The 25719-nt window shown below is 45.0% G+C and overlaps 1 protein-coding gene across 3 annotated transcripts in view; it reads right to left on the minus strand.

Moving 5' to 3' along the window:
• Positions 1-25719, minus strand: part of RAPGEF3 (Rap guanine nucleotide exchange factor 3) — a 182557-nt gene that overhangs the window by 1998 nt on the left and 154840 nt on the right. For all 3 annotated transcript variants that reach the window (XM_068267305.1, XM_068267307.1, XM_068267308.1), the window contains exons 20-26: positions 25509-25687; positions 23557-23647; positions 18513-18563; positions 15871-15958; positions 14798-14862; positions 2830-2884; positions 1235-1306 (exon numbers count right to left, since the gene is read on the minus strand). In XM_068267305.1, coding sequence (XP_068123406.1) covers positions 1235-1306; positions 2830-2884; positions 14798-14862; positions 15871-15958; positions 18513-18563; positions 23557-23647; positions 25509-25687 — 601 coding nt within the window. The remainder of the gene's footprint in view (positions 1-1234; positions 1307-2829; positions 2885-14797; positions 14863-15870; positions 15959-18512; positions 18564-23556; positions 23648-25508; positions 25688-25719) is intronic.

Raw genomic sequence — 25719 nt, forward strand, 5'->3', positions numbered from 1 at the left:
TATAACTGTTTCTCATGATTACACATTATTTAATGATTTATAATTTTTTTAACATTATTTTTAAACGAAAGACAGCACAATATTTTTTTCAAACGTTATTAATGCTTATCACAGGGGGTCTTAGGTTTAGGCACCACCAGGGGGGTCTTAGGGTTAGGCACCACCAGGGGGGGTCTTAGGGTTAGGCACCACCAGGGGGGTCTTGGGGTTAAGCACCACCTGGGGGGTCTTAGGGTTAAGCACCACCTGGGGGGTCTTAGGGTTAGGCACCACCAGGGGGGTCTTAGGTTTAGGCACCACCAGGGGGTCTAGGGGTTAGGGGTAGGTACAGGAAGGGTTCTGTATGAGAGTAGGGTTAGGTATAGCTTTAGTAAAATTCTTATTAATCTTTTATAAAACGTTATTTTACATTTCACTTTTTAAACAGGGAAGATTATCGTTTTTACAATTGCCGATTTCATACACATTGGCCTCGATTCATAAAACTGCCTGCGAGCGGGGAAAGTCGAGCGGGGAAACACCGCTGTCGGTATTTCCGCCTTCAGGGTGGTAATTCATAAAAATTTAGCTACTTGTGATATACGTGCGGAGATACTCCGCTGTAGGCAGGCGTTAGGCTGTCGGGAGACGTGCGGAAACAGGGGAAGCAGGCGGAATCCCTCCGTGCGGTGTTCTCTCTGCAGCTGCTTGGGAGGTCTGTCCCATTCACTGCAACGGATTCCGCACGCTTCTCGCCACATCAGAGGTAGCGGTAATACCCGTCCGCATACCGCTACCTCTAATCTTTATGAATTGACATTTGTTACTGTTGCTGTGATAATCACCGCGCAAGGCGGTGATTGATCACTCTGCTCGCAAATGTCGGCTTTTCATGCGGAAAAAGCCTTTATGAATGCATATTTTGGTGTGTGGTCGGTAAAGTGAGCGTTTTTTTGCATTTCCGAATGCGGGAATGCTTTATGAATCGAGGCCAATATTTAATGATTTATAACTTTATAAAACATTATTTTTAAACGAAATATAGCACAATTTTTTTTAAACGTTATTCATGCTTATCGTTTAAAACCCTGCGCCCTTTTTTCCCGACGCCCTTTTTAACGTACGCCTCTGTAATACATGCAGAATGAAGTTTGGCATTGTCTTTCAGAAAAAGGCCTTCTCCGCAATTGTATGGATGACAGAAAATGATGCTCTGAAACCTGAAGGTAGATTGTTTAGCATTCTGTAAACTTACTTGTAGACATACGAACTCCAGCTGTGTCGTCAAGGATATGGAGAGGCCGGGGTCGCAGTGGTGACATAGGAACTGTAGAGAGAAAATAATGAGACAATTAAGTCCGCTTCCATTATTTACTTTCCAGTAAAGTGTACTCTGATTAGGTGATATGGGCAGGGCCGCCGATAGATCATAACAGCAGATTCTGGGGACCTGCCAGGGGAGCCCTACCATGAAGCAAAGTAAATCACACGAATGCACTTAGCAGACACTTGACTGGAGCTGCAAGTTCTGAGGCGGGGGGGGGGGGGGGGGGGTGCTTCCTGGAATAATATAGATTCTGAATGTCATTAAACAGTAGCACCAGGAAAGCACACATACATTGCTGTCTCTCATACAGATCTCTCCAGTGCCCCATGTTGTGAATTTATCTTCTAGTTATCTCCTCTGGAACCTCCCCCCCCCCCCCCCCCTTCCCCATGCAGCACTTGGCAGAGGGCAAGCTCTCCACTTGTAACTCCATGTTACTCCTTGTAACATGTGTGCAGATATTGACAGTGGGGTCCAGGTCTGTTTCCACTACACGCAGATTGGATGCAGGAAAACTGACTCCAATGAATGCCTATGGGCCTGTTTCCACTAAACGCGATGTTTCTGATGCACATTTTCCCATAGGCATTCATTGGAGTCAGTTTTTCTGCATCCATTCTGCATCCAATCTGCGTGTAGTGGAAACAGGCCCTCAGGGAAAGCAGAGAATGCTGTGACCTGATCTGCTCCTCCTTGCTGTCTGTTTACAGCTCTGAACCAAGCTGATAACTTCACAAATGAAAAGGAATTCGGCAGAACAGGGAGACAGTGAGTGTGTGTGTGTGATGTATGCGTATGTGTTTGCATTTTGTGTGCTCTATACAGTATGTAGATATGGCTTTGCTGTTTTTAGATCTGACGGCTCATGCATTGTCCCTCAGACATTTTGAGACTCTTCCTATGCCTTTATACTCTTGAAATTGAATTCATTTTCAGTTGCAAACAGCCCAGAAACACAAGAGATGAGTATGTCTTCTGTAAAGTGCACCCTGTCATGTAGTGATGCTGAGGATAAAAATGCTTGTTAATATGAAAGTTTCATTTGTCCATGCACATCACAGAGCATGTGAAGAGCATCAAAGCTGCCTGGGGACTCTGAGTATATATAGGGTGCCTAGTACACTGCTTGCTTCAGGCCGCAAAAAATACAGAACCTGCCCTAGGCCTGGCAAATTGGTGCCTGCTGTTGCCCTTACTGACGTGGGGTGGGGGTTACTTTTCAGCAATGCATCAATGTTACAGATGATAAAAAGCAGACACAAGGGCACCTGTGTGTTCAGTCCTTTAAATATTTGTTTTTATGCAGATTGTGATTTGGCATGAGGGAGGCCCAGTAGGTTTGCCCAGTATGGGGCCCAGAAATGTTTGATGGCGGCCCTGGATATGGATCACTGCAGTCTGCAGATCCTCGTTGGTCCTCATTTTACTAAATAGACCCAGGTGTATAGAATGTGCAAGACAGAAATATTTTGCCATCCATCCATATTATAGTGAGCAGAATAAGCCTACACCGTTGTACTTACTGTAGCTCTGGCTGCGATAATGATGGAACATCTGTATGGTCTTTGCAATCATGCGCTATAAAAAAAATTAAAAAAAATAAATGTACAGACAATTAAAAAAGATTTTCACCACCAAATGCAAACTTGGCCTACTAGGATTTAAAATTGACAATAACTTTACCCAACTGCAAAAGTTACATAATTGAGGACGTGTAGTTTCAACAAATACAGTTACGTCCAACTGTGGAGGCAATTCTGGTAGACTTTAAGTACTCCTGACCTGGTTCCCTCTCCCCCTCCTACTTTAATATCGTTTAATTACTGGTGCAGTGACTAGCACACAGTACCACCCTCCCCCCTCCTGTGCCCTGTAGTCTCCTGTAGTCCCCGTTCTGCTCAGTCATAATCTTCGACTGAGGCAAAATGTTGATTATGTGCGGGGAGGAAGTGACAATTCTTCCACCCCTGTGCTTGTTTATAATTCATCCCCCTCCACCTGTCACTACAGTTCCCCTTATGATGTACTGCACACAGCACACAGGGGAGATGCGCTGAGAGCGATCGTGTGGTATTTGAGGTCGGAAGGATATCCGACCTCAAATACCACAGTATTTCTCACAGCGCATCTCCACTGTACGCTGTGTGCAGTAAATCATAAGGGGAACTGTAGTAGCAGGTGGAGGGGGATGAATTATAAACGAGCACATGGGAGGAAGAACTGTCACTTCCTCCCCGCACATATTTTATGTCTGAACGGGGCCGCAGGGGGCGCTGGAAGTGGGAGGATGGTGCTGTGTGCTAGTCACACAGCACCAGTAATAAAACATTTTAAAAGTATGAGGACCATGTACCAGGTCAGGAGTTCTTTAAAGCGGAACTGAAGACTAGGAAAAAAACTCTGACTCTGAAGATCCTCCGGTCCCCTGCCGCAGCTCACTTTCCTTCTCAACGACTTACAAGTCGACGTCATCTGTGCCTGCGTGGCCCTGCTCACGTGTGTCCTCGTTTGCACTCACGTAGTTGGGAGCATCCTGGGAGAAAATTTCTACTGCACTCCCGGAGATTGGAGCATGAACAAGGATGCACATGGCCAGGGCTGTGCAGGCACAGTGGACGGTGACTGAAGAGAATGAAAGTGAATCGTGGCAGAGGGACCATTTCGTAACTTCGTGAGCACAGGGCAGCTGCAGGGGGCTGGCAGAAGCCCCAGGTAAGTGAAATGCTTTTTTTTTTTTTTATTCTTCAGTTCCACTTTAAACAAAGTGTAAAGAATTCTGAATTATTTCCCGACTAGACTATTGCAACTCACTGCTCTGCGACCTCCTTACCAACCGTTTAGCCCTGCTACAGTCTATCGTACTCTGCTGCACGACTCATCCACCTCTCCTCCCGCTTCTCCAGCCCAATTCCCCTCTGCCAGTCCCTTCACTGGCTGCCAGTCACACAAAGGATACAATTTGAAATTCTTACTCTCGCCTACAAAGCTCTCCACAACATAGCTCATTTCTATCTAAATCAACTTATTTCCAGATACCATCCTACACGTAATCTCCGCTCTGCTAACGAGATCTTTCTGTCTTCTTCCCTGATCACCTCTTCCCACTTCCGCTTGCAAGACTTCTCTCGATCCTCCCCCCTCCTGTGGAACACTTTCTCTCAACACATCCGCCACTCACCCACAATTACTATTTTTAGGCGCAATCTGAAAACTTACCTCTTCAGGCAAGCATACTCTCCTACCTTGGACCCTGCCCACTAACCACCATTTCTATCACCTCATACACAGCTTCCCTTTACCTACTGTCCTATACCTTAACCACTTGAGGACCCACCCTTTACCCCCCCTTAAGGACCAGCGCTGTTGTAGCTGATCTGTGCTGGGTGGGCTCTGCAGCCCCCAGCACAGATCAGCGTGCAGGCAGAGCGACCAGATCGCCCCCCTTTTTTCCCCACTAGGGGGATGATGTGCTGGGGGGGTCTGATCGCTCCTGCCTGCCGGGTGTTGCGGGGGGGGGCACCTCAAAGCCCCCCTCCGCGGCGAAATCCTCCCCCTCCCTCTCCTACTTGGCCCCCCCTTGGAGATCCGGGCTGCACAGGACGCTATCCGTCCTGTGCAGCCAGTGACGGGACGTCCCCTGTCACATGGCGGCGATCCCCGGCCGCTGATTGGCCGGGGATCGCCGATCTGCCTTACGGCGCTGCTGCGCAGCAGCGCCGTACAAATGTAAACAAAGCAGATTATTTCCGCTTGTGTTTACATTTAGCCTGCGAGCCGCCATCGGCGGCCCGCAGGCTATTCACGGAGCCCCCCGCCGTGATTTGACAGGAAGCAGCCGCTCGCGCGAGCGGCTGCTTCCTGATTAATCAGCCTGCAGCTGGCGACGCAATACTGCGTCGCTGGTCCTGCAGCTGCCACTTTGCCGACGCGCGGTATGAGTGTGCGGTCGGCAAGTGGTTAAATGTTTAGACTGTAAGGCCTTTTGGAATAATACTCAAATATTTTTCTTTTATATTTCAGGAACTAAACCTATGAAACGCATGAATTAATCAAAGTGCAAATGTGATATTGAGAGAACCTTCCACTTGCCCAGTGATTAAAAAAAAAATCTTTTTGCAAGGTTACTGATGACCCTAACTGCCTCACTACAGTATTAGGGCCAATTCACACTAGAGTGTTTTGCCGGCGATTTCAGCAAAACGCTCAAGCACTAGCTCTTTTTAAAGCGTTAGTGCAATAATGCCCTATGGGCCCATTCTCATTAGGGCGATTTGCCTAAGCGCCAAACGCAAACGTGTCGCCTGCACCATTTTCAGGCGATTTTCTGGCGATTGCGTTTATTGCTATAGAAGTGCTAAATGCGAACAAATCTCATTGTGAATTATGATTTTTTTTTTGCGTTAATCGCCAAAAATCGCCTGAGCAAAACGCTAGTAAAAGCGCTATCGTTTTGCAAGTGTGAATGGGGCCTTAGAGTTTATTTTCACAACAGTGACCGAAGACGGTGAAATCCACCATCTGTCTGCTGCTCCCGTGCACCCTGCATGCACAAGTGTGAAATTATTACTTTTGTAGTTTTCATTGTTGGCCACTAGATGTCAGAGTTGCAGCACTAAAGACTCAATTCATATATTTGGGGTATATGTATTTTAAAAGCAGTTGAGTGTTGTATTGTGTTAGCCATCAGTAAAAGCAAGACATTTTGAATGAGGATGATACCATTTATTGGCTAACTTAGAAGAAAAGCAGTATATCTATATTAAAACTGAATTTCTTGTTTATGCAGACATTTTCTTTAAAGAGAACCCGAGGTGTGTTTAAAGAATGTTATCTGCATACAGAGGCTAGATCTGCCTATACAGCCCAGCCTCTGTTGCTATCGCAAACCCCACTAAGGTCCCCCTGCACTCTGCAATCCCTCATAAATCACAGCCATGCTGTGAGGCTGTGTTTACATCTGTAGTGTCAGTCTCAGCTGCTCCCCCGCCTCCTGCATAGCTCCGGTCCCTGCCCCCGTCCCTTCCCTCCAATCCGCAGGGAGGGAAGGGATGCAGGCGGGGACTGGAGTTCTGTAGGAGGCAGGGAGAGCAGCAGACTGACACTATAGAGATAAACACAGCCAGCTCTGACAAGCTGTTTGTCAGCAGCGTGGCTGTGATTTATGAGGGATTGCAGAGTGCAGGGGGACCTTAGGGGGGTTTGGGATAGCAACAGAGGCTGGGCTGTATAGGCAGATCCAGCCTTTGTATGCAGATAATATTCTTCAAACCCACCTCGGGTTCTCTTTAAATGCTTATTATTCAATCCTTGGATTTTTTTTTGTATTTACTTTCATTGTGAAGCTGTGCAAAAGTGTATCAATGGACCAAATTCATTTAATGTTTCTCCTGAGTTTTGAGTGTATAAAAAGTTCTCATTTTCAGGAGCTAGTACAAGTACAAAAAAGCAAGGGCATAATGACACATAACAGGAACTCCCAACCAAAACTCTGTGGACTTCCCATGTTCAAAACCCCATCATTGCCCCATAACCAGGGGGCATACAGAAAATGTGGCCACCATGACTCCTCCATCTATAACAAGTGTGAACACAGCAAAATCTCTGGAGAAGGGCTCCTGTATGGCAGAGAGTAACAGTGAGAAGCTGGAGTCTCCACGGGCCCTGAACCCCCCCCCCCCCCCCTCCACCACCACCACCTCTTTCCCCCTCCCCCCAAAAATATGCAGAATTTACTTTTTCACATGCACTTTTTCAGTTGAAAAGTGCTGCAAAGTTATTTTAAATAGAACATAAAAATTATCTCCTAGGAGAAAACTAGGAGGAATTGCATACGGGCCAATGACTCGTATGCCATTAGCTTTTTCTCCTTTCCTAGGAGATCATTTTTCATTTTCTCTGTATAACAACTTTTCTCCCATCGTCCTCCAGGACGGCTGCTGCTGAGACATTGCATGTCTCCGGTCACACTGGAAACACCTGAAAATAAATTAAAAATGTAAATGAAGTGTGAGCCCATAAAGGAGCTCCTCCCTCCTCCATTCACCAGTTTTTTGCTGTTTCCCATTCGCGCTGGTCGCCTGAATAGATAGGGAGTTTGTTATTTTTATTTGTACAGGATTTGGCCTGGGGCACCTGTATGTTAGTATAGGTAGGTTGCCTTATGGTGGTCCAGGGGTCGAGAGCGGGACGCTCCGGGCCTCTCAGGAGGTGGAAATGGTAGTGGATTACCTGTTCTCAGTGTTGCTTGCGAATTTTCGCCAAAGCCATTTTTCGGCATCGAAAATCCCATTTTCGATTTTCGCCGAATTTTTCGCGAAAATAACTACTATTTTCGCTTCAAAGGGCGAAATTTCGCTTTAATATTTTTCGCATTAATTTTCGCCTAAAGTCCGTTTTTTCGCGTTGAATATCTAAGCCCCCTTAAAAGCTAGAATTCACCAAATTTTGCAGGGGTATATTAAAGAGATATGTGGGTACAAGAGGAAAAAGAAATTTTTCAAAAAGACCTTATAGTTTTTTGAGGAAAATCGATTTTAAAGTTTCAAAGGAAAAAAGTATACATTTAAATGCAGTAAATGACAGTTACTTAAAGGGATACTGTTGGAGGGGTCGGGGTAAAAATGAGTTGAAGTTACCCGGGGGTTCTAGCGGTCCCCCACAGACATCCTGTGCCCACGCAGCCACTCCCCAATGCTCCGGCCCCGCCTCTGGTTCACTTCTGGAATTTCAGACTTTAAAGTTTGAAAACCACTGCGCCTGCGTTGCCATGTCCTCACTCCCGCTGATGGTACCAGGAGCATACTGCGCAGGCCCAGTATGGGTCTGTGCTTGTGCCGTGGTGCTCCTGGTGACATCAGAGGACATGGCAACGCAGGCGCAGTGGTTTTCAGACTTTAAAGTCTGAAATTCCAGAAGTGAACTGGAGGCAGGGCCGGAGCATTGGGGAGTGGCTGCGTGGGCACAGGATGCCTGCGGGGGACCGCTAGAACCCCCGGGTAACTTCAACTCATTTTACCCGACCCCCCCCCCCCCCCCCCCCCTTACAGTATCCCTTTAAGCAAACCTAGAGGTAGTGTAAAATTACTAATATCAAAAGAAAGGACCAAGTGCCAAGTGCAAACTGCCAAGTGCAAACTGCCAAGTGCAACTGCCAAGTGCAAACTGCCAAGTGCAAGGGCCAAGTGCAAAGGGCCAAGTGCAAAGGGCCAAGTGCAAAGGGCCAAGTGCAAAGGGCCAAGTGCATAGGCAAAGGCCCAAGTGCAAAGGGCCAAGTGCAAAGGCCCAAGTGCAAAGGGCCAATTGCACGTGCAAAGGGCCAAGTGCAAAGGGCCAAGTGCAAAGGGCCAAGTACAAAGGCAAAGGGCCAATTGCAAGTGCAAAGGGCCAAGTGCAAAGGCAAAGGGCCAAGTGCAAAGGGCCAAGTGCAAGTGCAAAGGGCCAAGTGTCAAATGAAAAGGGCCAAGTGCAAAGGCAAAGGGCCAAGAGCCAAGGGCTTTTTGCACTTGGCCCTTTGCACTTGGCCCCTTTTCATTTGACCCTTGGCCCTTTGCACTTGCACTTGGCCGTTTGCACTTGGCACTTGTTCTTGGCACTTGGCCCTTGGCACTTGGCCGTTTGCACTTGGCACTTGCTCTTGGCTCTTGGCCCTTTGCACTTGGCACTCGGCCCTTTGCACTTGGCAGTTTGCACTTGGCACTTAGCCCATGGCACTTACACTTGGCCCTTTCTTTTGATATTAGTAAATTTACACTACTGCTAGGTTTGCTACAGTAACTGTCATTTACTGCATTTAAATGTATACTTTTTTTCCTTTGAAACTTTAAAGTCGATTTTCTCAAAAACTATAAGGTCTTTTTGAAAAATTTCTTTTTCCTCTTGTACCCACATATCTCCTTAATATACCCTGCAATTTGGTGATTCTAGCTTGTAAGGGGCTTAGAAATTCAACGCGAAAAAAACGGACTTTAGGCGAAAATTAATGCGAAAATATTCGGCGAATTTTCGCCTTTCGAAACGAAAATAGTACTTATTTTCGCGAAAATTCGGCGAAAAGAATATTTGCATTTTCGCTCATCACTGCCTGTTCTCCTGTGTCCCTGGGGAAGCCGCCATAGCCGCCTAAATGCATGGTGTTCGGGGAGCGTGCAGCTGGAGGTGGATCTGGCCGGCTCACGGCGCGCACGGACTGTGCGTGTGACGCATGACGTCATTTCCACTTTCGGCATCTGGTGGAAGGCAGGGGGCGGCGCCGAAAACCAGGAAGTGCGGCTATACAAGCCGCGCTTCAGCGCACGAGGAACGCCGCTCACTCTGCACATGGAGCAGATGCAGTCCTCCAAGGCAGCAGATGGGAATGCCCCGGCGGCCATTCCGGTGGATGCAGGCACAAGTCCGCGGGTATGTAAGAAAAGCATAGCTTTTCTGTGTCTCCCCATTATACTGTTTGTAAAGGGATCTAATGGGCCTTTCTTGTCTGTCTGTTTTGTCTACAGAAAGCAAAGGAAAAGCAGAAGATTAGATGTAGGGTCTGTAATGCTAGACTTCAGGATGGGGCTACTAAGAATATATGTAGAGATTGCCACTTAGAATCCAAACAACCTACGGTCCCTGAGGGGTCACAAGCCGCAAGGGCCTTGTTGGATCTTATGCAAACAGTTAAGAGGAGATTTCCAACACTTTTACAGCTTTCAGCATCTGCATTATCTGTAACTCAGGAGGGGCAGATTATGGGACAGGAATCTCAACCACCTGCAGTGACCGGACAAGGTTCTAGGCAGGGTGGCGTGTCAGTTCAGTCCTCGGTTGGCCAGGACTCAGATCAGCAGTCAGCAGCGCCTCAAAATGTGCCTTTATCTCCCCTAGAGGGATCTTCTGTAGATTCTGGGGAAGAGGGTGAAGCTTTAGATTCAGACAGATCAGACAATTCAAAAACTGTAAGATTGTCACGTTATCTGTTTTCTGCTGAGGACACAGAGGAGGTATTAAAGGCTATATATGACTCTGAGCAGATAAAAGCTGATTTACCGGTAACTTCTGTTAGAGATGACATATACAAGGGTTTAGTAGTTCAGACTATGAAGGTCTTTCCCATACATGACTCAATCAAGGAACTCATAAGGTCCCAGTGGAGAGAGCCGGAAAAACGTTTTTTTGTGCCTAGATCTTTTAAAAGAAGATTCCCCTTTAAAGAGGAAGAGGAGTCTCCTTGGACTAAATGTCCAAAGTTGGATGCGGCCCTGGCGTAGTATTCAAAAAACTCTGACTTATCTTTCGAGGACGCAGGATCTTTAAAAGATCCTATGGACAGAAAGGCAGATGCTTTATTGAGACGCGCATGGGATGCGGTGTCTTTTTCTTTCAAGCCAGCGATTGCTTCCATCTGCTTGGCTAGAAATTTGGTTAAATGGATCGACGGGTTGCAGAGTCGTCATGTTGCAGGTACTCCACATGAAAAAATACTTGAATCCTTACCTGTTATTTCCAAATCGGTGGCTTTTTTGGCTGACGCAGCTTCGGAGAGCGTAAGAGCTTCTGCTAAGGCTGCGGCTCTAGTCAACTCCTCCAGACGAGCGGTTTGGTTAAACGCTTGGGAAGGAGATTCGGCGTCTAAACATAACTTATGTTCTATGCAGTTCCAGGGCGAGTTATTATTTGGGAAAGACCTTGATACAGTTCTAGAGCGATCCCCAGATAAGGGGAAAAAGTTTCCGGACAAAAGAAGGAAAATACTTAAAAGACCCTTTACTAATAAAAGAATCCCACCTCGCTCGGAGTCTTCTAGAGGGGGGTTTCAGTCCAAAAGGTGGACTTATAATGCAGGCAGGGGCAGGGGTTCATTTCTGTTCAACAAGCCTCAGGCCCCTCCTAATAAACAGTCAAAATGACTATCAGCCAGTAGGGGGGAGACTCAGTTATTTTCTTCCTGCTTGGAAGGAAATAACCGAGAGCCCTTACATTCTGAATTTGATTCAGTCGGGATACAAAATCGAGTTCAGTTCATTTCCTCCTCCCATCAGGTTAGTGACAGGGATCCCGAGAGATCCCCTAAGGGCCCAGGCCTTAAGAGATTCGATAATTTCATTATTGGAAAAGAGGGTAATCGAAAGGGTGCCCCTTCAGGAACATTTTCAGGGGTTTTATTCGAAGGTTTTTCTAGTGATCAAGCCCTCAGGAAAATTCAGGATGATTTTGAATTTGAAAACCCTGAACCCTTACATTGTGGGGAAAAAGTTCCGCATGGAAAGCATTACCTCGGTAAGGAATTTGATGATGCCAGGCGCGTTCCTTGCGACGTTGGACCTAGAGGACGCTTATCTTCATGTACCAATTCACCCATCGTATTGCAAGTACCTCAGATTTGCGGTACAGATCGAGGAGGCTATTTGCCATTACCAATATCGCGCTCTGCCGTTCGGGATCACATCCGCTCCAAGAATCTTCACGAAGGTGATTGCAGAGGTAATTGCTTTCTTACACCTCCACAATGTAAGGGTTCTGCCATACCTGGACGATTTCCTGTTTCTCGCGGAAACAAAGGAAATTTTAAAAGAGCAGTTAGATTTTTCAATTCATTGGTTAGAAAAACTAGGTTGGATAGTAAGCAGGGAAAAATCCCAGCTGAATCCAACCCAAAGACTTCTGTTTCTGGGATTGTTGTGGGACACGGAAGCTCAGATGGTCTACCTGCCCGAAGAGAAAGTTTACAAAATAGTACAAAAGGTACAGAGATTCAGAGTAGGGGAGAAGGTTTCATTACGAGATGTCATGTCTCTACTAGGTCAGATGTCCTCAACCTTCCCCGCAGTAGAATGGGCTCAGGCTCATTCGAGGGAAACTCAAGCCTGGTTCCTGTCAAGCTGGGACAGGAATCAGGGGTCATTGGACAATCTAGTACAGGTACCAAACCTGGTCCAGGTATCCCTTCAGTGGTGGACTTGTGTAGATCATCTGTCACTAGGGAGACGGTGGTTTCAGAGGTCCCCCGCAAGAATATATACAGATGCCAGTTTATCAGGATGGGGGGCCCATTGCTCGACATTTCAGGTCCAGGGTTGCTGAAAGCAGGACATGATAGACAGCTCTTCCAACTTCAAAGAACTGATGGCTGTGAAGCTGGGTCTTCTACAACTCCACGACCAAATTATAGGGAAGGAGGTCTTAGTCTACTCAGACAACATAGTGACAGTGTCATACTTAAGAAAACGGGGGTACCAGAGTAGACAGTTTGCGGGAGCTCTCGTTACAGATAATGTATTGGGCAGAGTCGAATCTGATATCTCTGACAGCAGTGCACATTCAGGGGGTCAGGAACAGGTGGGCAGACTCTCTAAGCAGAGGAATGACTATCGAGGCAGAATGGCAGCTCAATCAGGAGATCTTTTTACAGATTGTACAGGAGTGGGGGTGGCCAGTAATAGACTTATTTGCGACCCCACAGAATGCGAAAGTGGAAGACTTTTGCTCCCTGTACCCCACGGTACCAGAGGATCGGCTAGATGCCCTGATGGTGGATTGGCCCAGGGGACTCCTTTATGCCTTTCCTCCGTTCAATCTAATTCCCAGAGTATTAAGAAAAATAGAAATGTCAGATTGCAGTGTGATCTTCATAGGTCCATGTTGGCCCAGAAGGACTTGGTTTCCATGCTTACAACGGCTAGTCCTCAAGGGTCCTTGGTATCTGGGCAGCAGAGAGGATCTGTTAGTTCAGGAGGGCCAGCTACACCCCAATCCTCATATGCTGAACCTCACGGCTTGGATACTGAAGAAAGCATCCTAGAAAGGTGGGGGTTTTCAAAGAAGGTGGTTTCCACATTAGTCAAATGTAGGAAACCTTCAACAAGGCAAAAATACAGGAAAATTTGGAAAGCCTTTTTACTTTGGAAGGAAAGGAATGGGGTCAGATCTAATGACCTAAAATTTATTTTAGAATGTTTGCAGAGTGGAGTGGATCTAGGTCTAGCGGTTAGCTCCCTTAGAGTCCACGTATCTGCGCTTTCTGTTTTCCTTAATAGACAGTTATCAAAAAACAATTTCGTTAAAAACTTCCTTTCCTCAGTAGCTAGGACTCAGCCAATTCCGGAGAAGCTAGTTCCACCTTGGGATATGTCACTAGTTCTTGATTTCCTGACTTCAGAGAGATTTGAACCTTTGACCGATGTACCATTAAAATTTTTATCTTTAAAAGTAGCCTTCTTGGTGGCAGTCACCTCAGCAAGGAGGGTTAGTGACATCCAGGCCTTATCTATAAAGGATCCGTACATGGTAATCCATCCAGACAAAATAGTTTTTAGGCCGGATCCAACGTACCTACCTAAGGTGGCCTCGGCCTTCCATAGATCACAGGAGGTGGTACTACCTTCCTTCTCCACCAATCCTACCAATGATCGAGAAAGAAGATGGAGTACTCTGGACGTTAGGAGAGCAATCTTGATATACCTCCAGCGAACAGCTGAGTGGAGGAGATCAAGTCATTTACTAGTTTCCTATGCGGGGGCTACCAAGGGCCTACAAACATCTAAAGGGACTATTTCTAGATGGGTGAAAGAAGTTATTGCATTAGCTTACAGGGACTCAAATACTGCAGCCCCTTCCAAAATAACAGCACATTCCACAAGGTCCTTGGCAACTTCCTGGGCAGAAAGGTCAGGTGCAAGTCTAGAGCAGATTTGTAGGGCTGCAACCTGGTCTTCTCATACTATATTCATCAGACATTATCGAGTGGAACTTCTGTCAAGCCAGGACCAAAGCTTCGGACGTAAGGTCCTACAGGCCATCATCCCTCCCTAAGGTAAAGACTTCTCGTTGGTCTCAGCAGCAGCCGTCCTGGAGGACGATGGGAGAAAGCCCCAGCTGCTTACCTGTAGCCGTGTTTCGGCGAGTCCTCCAGGACGGCTGCCTGAGTTCCCAACCCTATATGAATCTATTATGTGTATGTATATATATGTATGTGTAAATATGCACGAATGGGTTCTCGAGTTTGAACTGGTGAATGAGGAGGGAGGAGCTCCTTTATGGGCTCACACTTCATTTACATTTTTAATTTATTTTCAGGTGTTTCCAGTGTGACCGGAGACATGCAATGTCTCAGCAGCAGCCGTCCTGGAGGACTCGCCGAAACACAGCTACAGGTAAGCAGCTGGGGCTTTCAGCACTGCAATTGAAAAAGTACCAAAAGGTAGGTGAAAAAGTACTGTCAACATTATGTTTAGTATTTTCTTGCTTGCTTGTGGCTTGAAATGCATTTTATTCTGGAAATATCACATAGGAGAAAACTCAGGAGAAAACGTTAATTGCATATGGGCCAATAATGAGTTACAGGTAGGGGGTCAACATTACAGCCAGGCACCTAGCAATAGCAGCTTTCACACATCCCTTCTGATAAGAGCAATTTCATTTTTCTCTTTTTGAGATTTTATTATCCCTATCATAGTGTTGGGGTTATTTTACTAGTAACATGCTTATATGTAAAAGGAAAAGTGATCATTAACTCACCATCTTCTCAAAATTTACTAGGTTGTCCAGTGTACTTCTGTTCCCCTCATGGATGAAGGTTAAGTCTGTAAATCAATCAGAAAGGAAAGTGCAAATTACAATAATGTCTATCTATGTCTATCTACATCATGTTTTGAGCAACAGTCTGTTTTAGTCAAATGAATCAACAACGAGACCAAAATATATGCTGAAAAGGTGCTTTAAAAGAAACATCCAAGGGTCCACCGTCCATATCCACATCCACGTGTACTGTGGAGGGATAGATTCAGCTGCAGTCTGGTATGGCGTGTAGACGTCCGTCAGTTTTGCAGAGAAGATCGCACTGCTCAACCACCTACTTGTGTCTGGCTAGGCGCAGGTGTCCCCGCGCTGCATGAGGCTGTAATGAGCCAGTGCCTGGAATAGTACGTTGTCCGCTCCGGCCGACACTTCAAACCGTCTATGCAAGAAAGTAACTGGGGATTCGATCCAATAGGACTTGAAGGTTTAATTACAACAGTATAGTGTGGCCGACCACTCATTTGTGTCCTCTTATAGGGATAGTGCAAAATGGGATCATTTGTGTGTGAATTGAGGTACTGAATACACTATTTTCAGCATATATTTTGGTCTTGTTGATTTATTTGAATATGAATTTTTGTGCTATGAACAAGTACTTTGGAGATGTATTCAATAGTCTGTTTTATACAGCCTTCCTGGAAGCTGCATTTATGTTAACAAAGTAGTGTCTCTTTAGCCCGTTAGCAGCCAGTTTATTTGAAGGCTTGCAGGTGATCTAGGCCAATTTATTTTAGCACATATTTATTTCTTATTTGTTACATTTCCCTGCTACTAAGTAGTACTGCTGTAATGTGTAGTTATGGCCACTTGTCTCTAGGGGGCAGAGTGAGATAATAGCAGAGGATTTCTGCTTTCAGTTTCTATATCCTCTGCTAGCAGAGAGACATCAACGCATTCCAAGAATTTATAGCACAATGAGTTCTGCCTGCTGAGGTCAAAAGCAGCACACTTATCTGAAACAAGATAATTCCTTTGAAATTGGTAAAAGGTTAAACAACCATGGTATGACGTACCTTTCAAGATAAGCGGGAGGAATGGGATAAGAGGAGGACTAAGCTTGGCCACTGCAAGTCTGTAAGATCTGTGATTCCAGGAGGGGTCCTGCAAAGAAGAATACACTATAAACAATGGTGTAGTTATAAATCATGGGGCCTTTTAGCAAAATAGGATGGTGTCCCCAGGTGTAAGCACATTTCAGCACCACCGCCTAGGTATGAGTGGACATGACAATAGAGACTTACAAGTAATGGGCAGTCCATAGAGACCATGGACACAGATATAGTCACAAGGTGGATGAATACAGAAACATTAAAATAGTTGTAGAGGGCACGTGTCATTCTACCTAGACAATGGCCTCAATTCACTAAACTTATCTCCTGTCTTTAATAACTCTTCTAGAATTGTTACCATGGTGATAAGGCATGTAGTATTCAGGAAACATTTTACCTCAGGCAAGCCTAAAGTTAACTCTTCTGTCTTTAAATTAACTCTCCAATCCTTAAAATAACTCCAGAGTTAAAGACAGGCTGTTAATTAGCTGCATGTGAAAATAACTACAGAGGAGGTAAATTAACTACAGGAGAGGTAACTTAAGGAATGAAGAGGTAAGATAACTCTCTCACGTGTGGAGCTAAGTTTTCTCTTGCCTTATTATCTCTAGCATGATCTTAGTGAATTGAGGCCTATGTTTGTTACATAAAAACACTTTCCCATTTCCCAAGCTGAGCTTTAAAGAGAATCTGTATTGTTAAAATCGCACAAAAGTAAACATACCAGTGCGTTAGGGGACATCTCCTATTACCCTCTGTAACAATTTCGCCGCTCCTCGCCGCATTAAAAGTGGTTAAAAACAGTTTTAAAAAGTTTGTTTATAAACAAACAAAATGGCCACCAAAACAGGAAGTAGGTTGATGTACAGTATGTCCACACATAGAAAATACATTCATACACAAGCAGGCTGTATACACCCTTCCTTTTGAATCTCAAGAGATCATTTGTGTGTTTCTTTCCCCCTGCGGCTATCTTCCACTGAAGTGTCAGGCTGTTTCTTCCTGCAGAGTGCAGACAGCTCTGGCTCTGCCTGTATGTAATTCCTCAGTATGTGAAAGCCCAGCCAGCTCAGAGGAGGATTTATCCAGCTTGTAAAAGATAAGAGAGAAGAGAGAAGCTGCCCTAATCTAAATAATACACAGGCAGTGTGCAGAGAGGGGCCTGGAGGGGGGAGATGCATCACAGAACCACAACACTGAAGAACTTGGCAGCCTTCCAGACACAGGCTGACAAGTTTGACAAGAGAGAGATAAGTTGATTTATTACAGAGATGGTGATAGTAGAATGTGCTGCAGTAAGCCAGAACACATTTGAATAGCTTTTGGAACTTGTAGGATGATAAAAAACAGGATGCAATTTTTGTTACGGAGTCTCTTTAAACTTGATCCTAAACCCTCCATGCAGCAGCACTAAGCGCCCATTACCACACTACTGGTGCTGCACCTGCCATTAAAAAATGAAAATCACCTCACTTACTATCCCCACCAGCAGGAACTTAGTGAAACCCCTTGCCAAGCTGGGACAGGAAGTGACGGACATATCTCTTGCAATAGTGACAGAAAGTAATCGCAAGCCAAATGAAGGTGTAAATTAGATTCCCCTTTACATTAAAGCTAGGTTAAGAGTGGGAGTTGTGTTGTGTCCCCTGTGACAACAGGAATGCAGTGGAACAGGAAAGCTTCGCATATACTGAAGCATACAGTCAATGAAAACTATGATTCACTGTATTGTCAATGCTGGCATTATGCGTTAAAGCAGTGTTTCTCAACATTTTATTAGTATGTACCCCTTGTAAAACCCTGTACTCACCAAGTACCCCCTAGAATAGTAAACATTATCACAAGTACCCCTTAACAAATATATATTTAATCGTAGTACATAATTGGTTCTAAACAATTTCCAAGCATTTACTATTGCTTTTAATTAGCTAAAATACTAATTTGGTGTTGTTTATATAGAATTTATCATTTTCTAAAACTCTAAATTTGTTATTCTTGGCTAAGTATATCAAGCCCGAGTACCCCCTGGAACCATCAGAAGTACCCCCTGGGGTACGCGAACCACACGTTGAGAACCTAGGCGTTAAAGGCACTGCATGAATTATGTTGGGAAACCGCACTTATCAGAGCGCACCACAACTGCCACACTGTCAACGTCGCATTGCTTTTGCATTGCAGTGCGACATTTTGCATTATAATGCGACAAAGCACTAGTTACCTCAGGAGCCTTGTCCTGCGAAGCCGCATCACCTGACTTCTGTCGCCTGGCCCCGCCTCCCCTCTCTCACCGGCGAAAAATGCTTGATGCTGGAAATCGGGTGATGCAGGGGACAAATGCAGGATTTTTCATTTAGTCCGAAGAGCTGCTTTAAATCCACCCCCGCCCCCCGGTGGTGGTTACGTAACCTCCCCCCCAGATTTCTAACTTTATCACCCTGCCCCTGTGCCTAACCTTAAACCTTAAAACGCAGAGATTAACATCTATAAACAGTAAATAGTGGCTATTAACAGTAAATAGCGGCTATAATCTTAGGGTGCCCAAATAACGTTTATAGCTGCTAATTGTGGCTTTTAACATTGCCGCCCTTTTTACCCGCTTCCCTTACCATAAGCCTTTCAAAGGTGGAGTACCACTTCCGGGTTTTGCTTGGGAGTCTCTAAAAGAAAGAAGAAATAATTTTAAATCAAGTCAGTGTACATATATTATTACCAGGCCTAGGGCACCACAGGAGCAAGGGCACCAAAGCAGCAGGCTAAACTGGTGCAGCATTTGCAAGCTTGTAAATGCTGCAATGCAGGGAGATCAGGCGAACGCCTGACCGCGGTACTCTGCTGCCAGCCGCCTGTGCAGCAGCCACCTTGCTCTATGTGCATGTTTGCATTGTGGCCAGTGGCTATGGACTTGGGCAGCATTGGAGGCGGAAAGGAAGAGGAAGCTTCTGCACTGGAGATGAGTGTAGAAATGAGTGACACAGATGGCTGCTGCATTGTGAAGGCAAGCTGCCTACCTATACTAAAAGGTGGGGGTGTGGGAAAAGGAGGGATTAAGGGAGTCATCTGGCTACCTGTACTGGAGTGAAAGGGGGGAGGAGTCATCTGGCTACATATACTAGAGGGAAGGGGGGAGGAGTCATCTGGCTACCTATACTAGAGTGAAGGGGAGGAGTCATCTGGCTACCTATATGGGAGGGGGGGTCATCAGGCTACCTATACTAGAGGGAAGGGGGGAGGGGTCATCTCGCTACCTATACTGAAGGGGGGGGCAGTAAAGAATACAAATCCGGACGCGATTATTACTATATATTACTATACAGTGATCATATACTCCTTAAAAGAAATCTCACTTAAAACATACAAAACAATCTAAGGGCCTGTTCAGACTATGCGCGTTCCTAGCCGTTTTCAGGGAACACGTACGGGTACCAAAAACGCATAGAAACGGCTCCTAATGCTTTTGAATGGGCTAGTTCACATGTATGCGTATGAGACGCATACGTTTCTCATCCGCATTGCTGCACGCAGTTCTGTGCGTCACGCATAGAAACGGACGCAATGAAAGTCTATGGACGCGTATCAAAAACGCGTACTATTGCGTTTTTAGCGTACGTTTTCCTCTGCGGTTCCCATAATTCTTTTTTTCCCCCTGGGTCACGTGTTTGTGCAAAACGCAATAGAAAACGCATTCGAACGCAAGAAAAACGCATGCGTTTTTCAACTTGCGTTTCTTTGAATTTATACGCGTTCTACAAACGCTGACAGTCTGAACAGGCCCTAATGGTGCCCATACACGATACAATAAAAACATTCGATTTTTCCGTTTATTCAATCTAAATGATCAAATCGAATGAAAGTTGAAAATATTTTTTTTCATCAAGAAATTTGAATGATTATCCCATTTTTTTCGAGAAACGTCTGATCAGACATACTAAAAAAAATCTTTATATTCAATCTAATGGAATAATCAAACTAAATTATCTAATAGAAAAAAAATTAAAAATGGTACCATGTATGGGCACCTTATGAGTAATATCAGAATTGAAACAATAATGATTTTAAAGAGGTTTAGATAAATCTTTTCACTGGCACTGTCCAAAATAAAGCAATGCAAGTTATATTTTTACTTCAGTTGGAGATGCATGAATATGATAGAGCAGTGATGGCTAACCTTGGCACTCCAGTTGTGAGGGAACTACAAGTCCCATGAGGCATTGCAATACTCTGACAGCTCTAAGCATAACTCAGGGAGGCAGAGGCATGATGGGATTTGTAGTTTTGCCACAGCTGGAGTGCTAAGGTTAGCCATCACTGTGATAGAGTAATAGGCTCACCCTAGACTTGTTCTAATTATCTTCAGCTAAGTAAGCAATTTAATGTTTGTTAAATAAATGGCACATGTCTAAGTATGATGCAGTGTGCAGGGTATTCAGATTCCTGTAATTGATAGCCTTTTATAAAGAACAGCAAAGGCCTTCTTGAAACAGAACTTGCTTGTGCCATCAATACTATTCCAAATCCAAATATGGTATTTAAAGCACACCTGAAGTGAGAGGAATATGGAGGCTGACATTTGCCTGCTGATCCTCTGCCTCTAATACTTTTATCCATAGATCCTGAACAAGCATGCTAATCAGGTGTTTCTAACTAGGGGCTTGATTCACAAAAGAGTGCTAACTGTTAGCACGGCCGTTTTCGCGCGAATTTTCGCATTGCGCGCGATCGTGAATTTTCACGCGAAACTATAACGTTTTCGCGCGCAAACGCGAATTTTCGCGCGAAAACGATATCGATTTCGCGGTAAAATTTGCGTTTGCGCGCGAAACCGTTATCGTTTCACGTGAAAATTCGCAATCGCGCGTAATGCGAAAATTCGCGCGAAAATGGCCGTGCTAACAGTTAGCACTCTTTTGTGAATCAAGCCCCAGATTTTTTTAGGTGTTTTAGGTGTGTGATTCAAACACTACTGTAGCCAAAGAGATTAGGAAATAAATATGGCAGCCTCCACATCACTCTCAGTTCAGGTGTCCTTTAAAATGAGGCGGAGGTGAAAACAAACTGAGGAGATAAACCATTATATTTATCCTCCTACTCCTAAAAATTACCTTTTTTAGATATCTCATGGTTTCATTTTATATTTAAACATTTACAAAGTAGGTTGAAAGTTTTACAGTCTTTTATCAGTGGCAGCCTATGAAGTGTCCCAGAGTTTAAAAAAAAAAAAAAAAAAAAGGTTAATAGTTCATGTATTTAATCTCTCTCTGCCCTCAGAAGTTGTATTCTGCCAGGGAAACTTTTATGGCTGTAATTAGCTTATCAGTGATGTTTTTTACATTCCTGACAAGCTACCAACAAGACAGACGCTGTCACTTCCATGTCTAGAAATTGAGCAGAAATTAAGTCAGGCAGCAAAATAAAACAAGTAAAGCAGCCTGGTTATTAACCCCTTCCCAGGGCCGGCCCTAGACTTTTTGCCGCCTGAGGCAAATTTTAAAAAAATTGCCACCGCCGCCCCTTCCCCCCCCCCCCCGAGAGGGGGGGGGGGCGCTCTGGGGGGCCGCCGATCTGGAGGGGTAGCTGGCAGGACGGGGGTATTGGGCCAGCGGCGGGGAGGGGGGTCGGACCCCCCCTTCCTCGCCTGGGTCCCCGTCCTCCGCTCCCTTCCATCCTAAATAGACGCAGCCGAAGTGTAAGAGGCACGGGCGGGGAAGACACTCACCTCTTCCTAGCGTGCGCTCCACTGACGTCACTTCCTGCAGCGTCCTGCAGGAAGTGATGTCAGTGGAGCGCACGCTGGAGCGAGGAGGAGGTGAGTGTCCTCCCCGCCCGTGCCTCTTACACTTCGGCTGCGTCTATTTAGGCTGGAAGGGAGCGGAGGACGGGGACCCAGGCGAGGGAGGGGGGGGTCCGACCCCCCTCCCCGCCGCTGGCCCAATACCCCCGTCCTGCCAGCTACCCCTCCAGCTCGGCGGGCCGGCTCCCCGCACCCACGGACGGGCGGGTGCCGCACTGCCGCCCCTGGAAATTTGCCGCCTGAGGCAAAAGTTTCACCCCGCCTCATGAGCGGGCCGGCCCTGCCCCTTCCCGACTGCCTAATGCCAATAGGTGTCGAGAAGGTGGCACCAAGACCACCGAACGCCAATCAGCGTCAAGTCCTGGGGGCGAAGATTGCAGGGGATTGCGCGTGCCGATGCGCTTGCATCCCCGCTCAGTTATGGAGTGGAGCTCCATGAACAACCTGCTAGCCACAATCGCGGCTGGCAGGCTGGGAAAAAAAAGGTTGTAATCAATTGTACAGCGCTGTGATCTACTGCAGCGCTGTCCGAGGGAAAGCTTTGTCACTGAGCTGTCCCCAGGGGAGGCGCACAAAGTGATCCCTCTCGTAGGCTGATGCCTATAAGAGGGATCACGCTCATTGGATATCGGGGGGGGGGGGGGGGGATATTATATAATAATAAAAAAAACAGATTTTATTAAAGAGAATCTGTACTCTAAAATTCTTACAATAAAAAGCATACCATTCTATTCAGTATGTTCTCCTAAGCCCCTCTGTGCTGTTTCTGCCACTCCCTGCTGCAATCCTGGCTTGAAATTGCCAGTTTTAGGCAGTGTTTACAAACAAAAGACATGGCTGCTAACGTGCATGTCATAGGCTGAGAGGAGCTCAGTCTGTGACTCATACAGAGTCTGCAGGAGGCCTGGAGAGGGTGTGTATAGCTTCTGCCTATACCAAGCAGAGCTGCACATTCCAGCCTGAGTGCCTGAGCCTGATAAAGCCGTCAGAGGAAAGAAGATTAGATTATATTACAGAGATAATACAGCCACTGTGCAACTAGGAAAGGCTGCAGTAAGACACACCACATTAGAACAGGTATAGGAACTTATAGGATAAAAGAAATAAGGTTGAAAATTTTGTTACAGAGTCTCCTTAAAAAAGAAAACTATAAATTAATTAAAAAAAAAAAAACATGTTTTAGCAGCAATCAGAAAGTTCTGTTGGTGGCAAGAAAAGGGGCCAATATTCTTTTGTATGCTGAGTTGTATGGTTCTGCAGCAAGTGGTTAAAGCTGGAGTGTGCTGAATTGTAAAAAAGGCCTGGTCACTAGGGGGTGTAAGCCTGTGGTCCTCAAGTGGTTAATATGTTTTGTACTGTACAAACATGTTTATCTCATCATATCACATATTGCCTCGGATACACTAGAAACATCAGTTTTGAACAGTGCCCTGAGCTATGGAAATCAGTCTTTCATATTTCTGAGGCATTCACGACCTTTAGAGAATAGCACCGATACAGCCTGAACACACATGGCCATGCATTCCACCTTGCAAAAAATGTATAGCCAAGGCTATTGGCCATCACCAGTGCTAGATAAGATTATTCATAGTTCTGTGCAGTAAGGTTGGGGAACCAATGCTAGTTATTTAAAGTAATTAGATTATTTTCTTTCGTCAGGGCCTGAGCCCACTAATGAATTTGTGTCCGCTTCTGTCACTTTTCAGCAACACATCGATGTTACACGCTGAGAAGCGGACAGAAGCGGACACAAATGCGTTAGTGGGCTCTGGCCCTTAAAAAGAATACAAAGGGAAATGAAAAAGATCTAAGACTGGGCATTTATCTTAAGGGGCCACCAACAGTATCCATCACTGATGTACCTGCCATGTCCTGGATAAGCGGCTGACTGCTGAGTTACTGAGGCCAAACATCACAGCAAAGAAGGAGTTTAGGTTCTTCTGCTCCTTGAGGCTGAAAAACAAGAACATTGTTGGCTTAGTACTCTAGATAGCAGAACGCTACGGCGTCGGCGAGAAATCATCCATGATAGACACAAGAAGGTCATCAAATGTGAGGAAACAATGTAAGGCCTGGGACCCACTAGCAGCGCTTTTCTAATCACTAGTGATTTTAAACACTATTGGCTAATGCAATGCTCTGGGGGATTTTTATAAAATCACATCGCTCAAGTGGGACCACATCCATAGCATTACATTAGCATTTCAAATCACAAACGCTCACGAAAGGCTTACAAAAATTCTGCTAGTGGGTTCCAGGCCTTTACTTAAATCCATTTCATGTTCATTGTGATTGGCCAAATTCCAAGCAGCATACAATTGGTATTAAATTTACATTCAAGGCAGAATTATTTGCATCTCATTGACCAGCTCAAGACAGTGTGTGTGGGCTGGCAGAGATAGATGGGGCCTCCCAACATAACCCGTTTATATCCTGAACTACCACACCTCTCTGTAGTCAAGCAACAATTGTCAATGGATTTCAATGGCAAAATCTCTTCACATCAGTGACAGGTCTAGATATGAACTGGCGGTTTTGGACAGCATTGAAGTGACACTGAAGCGAAAAAGAAAACTTAAAGAGGAACTATCAAAGAAACTGTTTTTCTGTAAACCCCACATACCTATAGAGCTTTTAGCCAGGAACACTAGAAAGCTTTTCAGAAGTCTCTGATCACAGCCTGTGTGAAAAAAAATGCTTTGTTTATCAGCTTTTGTAACAAAGTAGACTTCAGGAAGGCAGGGGCTGTACCATGTGGATAGGTTCCACTTCTCTTTCACTATTCACAGAGGAATGATTTACTGTTTGTTTCTGCACTGCCCACGCACACTGCTTTTTCGCAGATCATATGAGAACAGCTGAGCGATTTTTCAGCTACAGAGAAAGGATCTGAAGAGAAGGACCTGTACTTTATTCCTGTTTTTGCATGCTTACACCCCCATTCAGAATAAGCTCTTCCTGGCTGTAAACTATGTTTACTTTACAATGCTTGAGGGAAAGAGAGACACAGAAGCAGCTGATAAGTTATTTGCACACTATATTGATGCTATACTGTATTTCTGCTTTCTATTGTTCTGAAGAGATTCCAGTCATAGGACACAGTCCTCCACAGTAATGCCCACATTGAAAACTGTTCTCTGTAAATGTCTTTTTTTTTCTTTCTTTAAACACACACACACACAAAATGAAAATAAACCTTTGTATTGCTATTTGCTAGTAATTACTGGAAATATATATGACATTTAGAATTTTAGTAAACTTTGATAGTTGTCATTTAAGATATAATGAACTGTATGTGTAGTAGGGATAATTAACATTGCATCATTCTGTCATATTTACAATCTACCCTCTGTATTTTAAATGATTAAACAGAGCACAGCTAATGACCCACGGAACTTTCCTGCAGTAAAATCTTATCTGAAGCTGTCTCTCACTTTTAATTTGATGTTTAATTGCTTCAGAAAACAGCACTGTAGCCAGAGGAGCTCTTTTGCATAGATAACAACTGAAGTTTCTTAGCTATTTCCTGTACTGAAAAACAATATGAGAATCATTTATTTGCTACTAATGCTCTCTTTCTTAGCTGTACTACACATACAATTTATTATATCATAGGTTTATTTTCACTTCAGGTTTGCTTTAATAAGTACACACTGGGTAAACGTATTCATGCTGCCAAGTATAATGCATTCTAATTAGAATCTAATCAAATTCAAAGTGACTAAACTCATTGTCCCACTGTTGAGAAGAAGTGAGATGCAGCAGGAGGAAAGCCACAGATAATTTACTCCAATGACAGACTAAAGCTCCTTACTGGCCGGCCAACTTGATGAACTTGCGAAGGAGCAGCGCCCTCCTCTCATCGTCTTGGCACAGACATATTTCAGTAGCCACCCAGAATTGCACTTCATTAAAATGTCTTATGAGCCGCTCAAGATTGGCAGTCGTGTTCCGGAACTTCTGCTTCCCGAATGTGTAATACAGCAGCTCGACCTGGAAAACAAATACAGAGATGTGTAGAAACT

The sequence above is a fragment of the Hyperolius riggenbachi genome, chromosome 2, assembly GCF_040937935.1.
Source record: "Hyperolius riggenbachi isolate aHypRig1 chromosome 2, aHypRig1.pri, whole genome shotgun sequence".
In the NCBI taxonomy this organism is placed as follows: Eukaryota; Metazoa; Chordata; class Amphibia; order Anura; family Hyperoliidae; genus Hyperolius; species Hyperolius riggenbachi.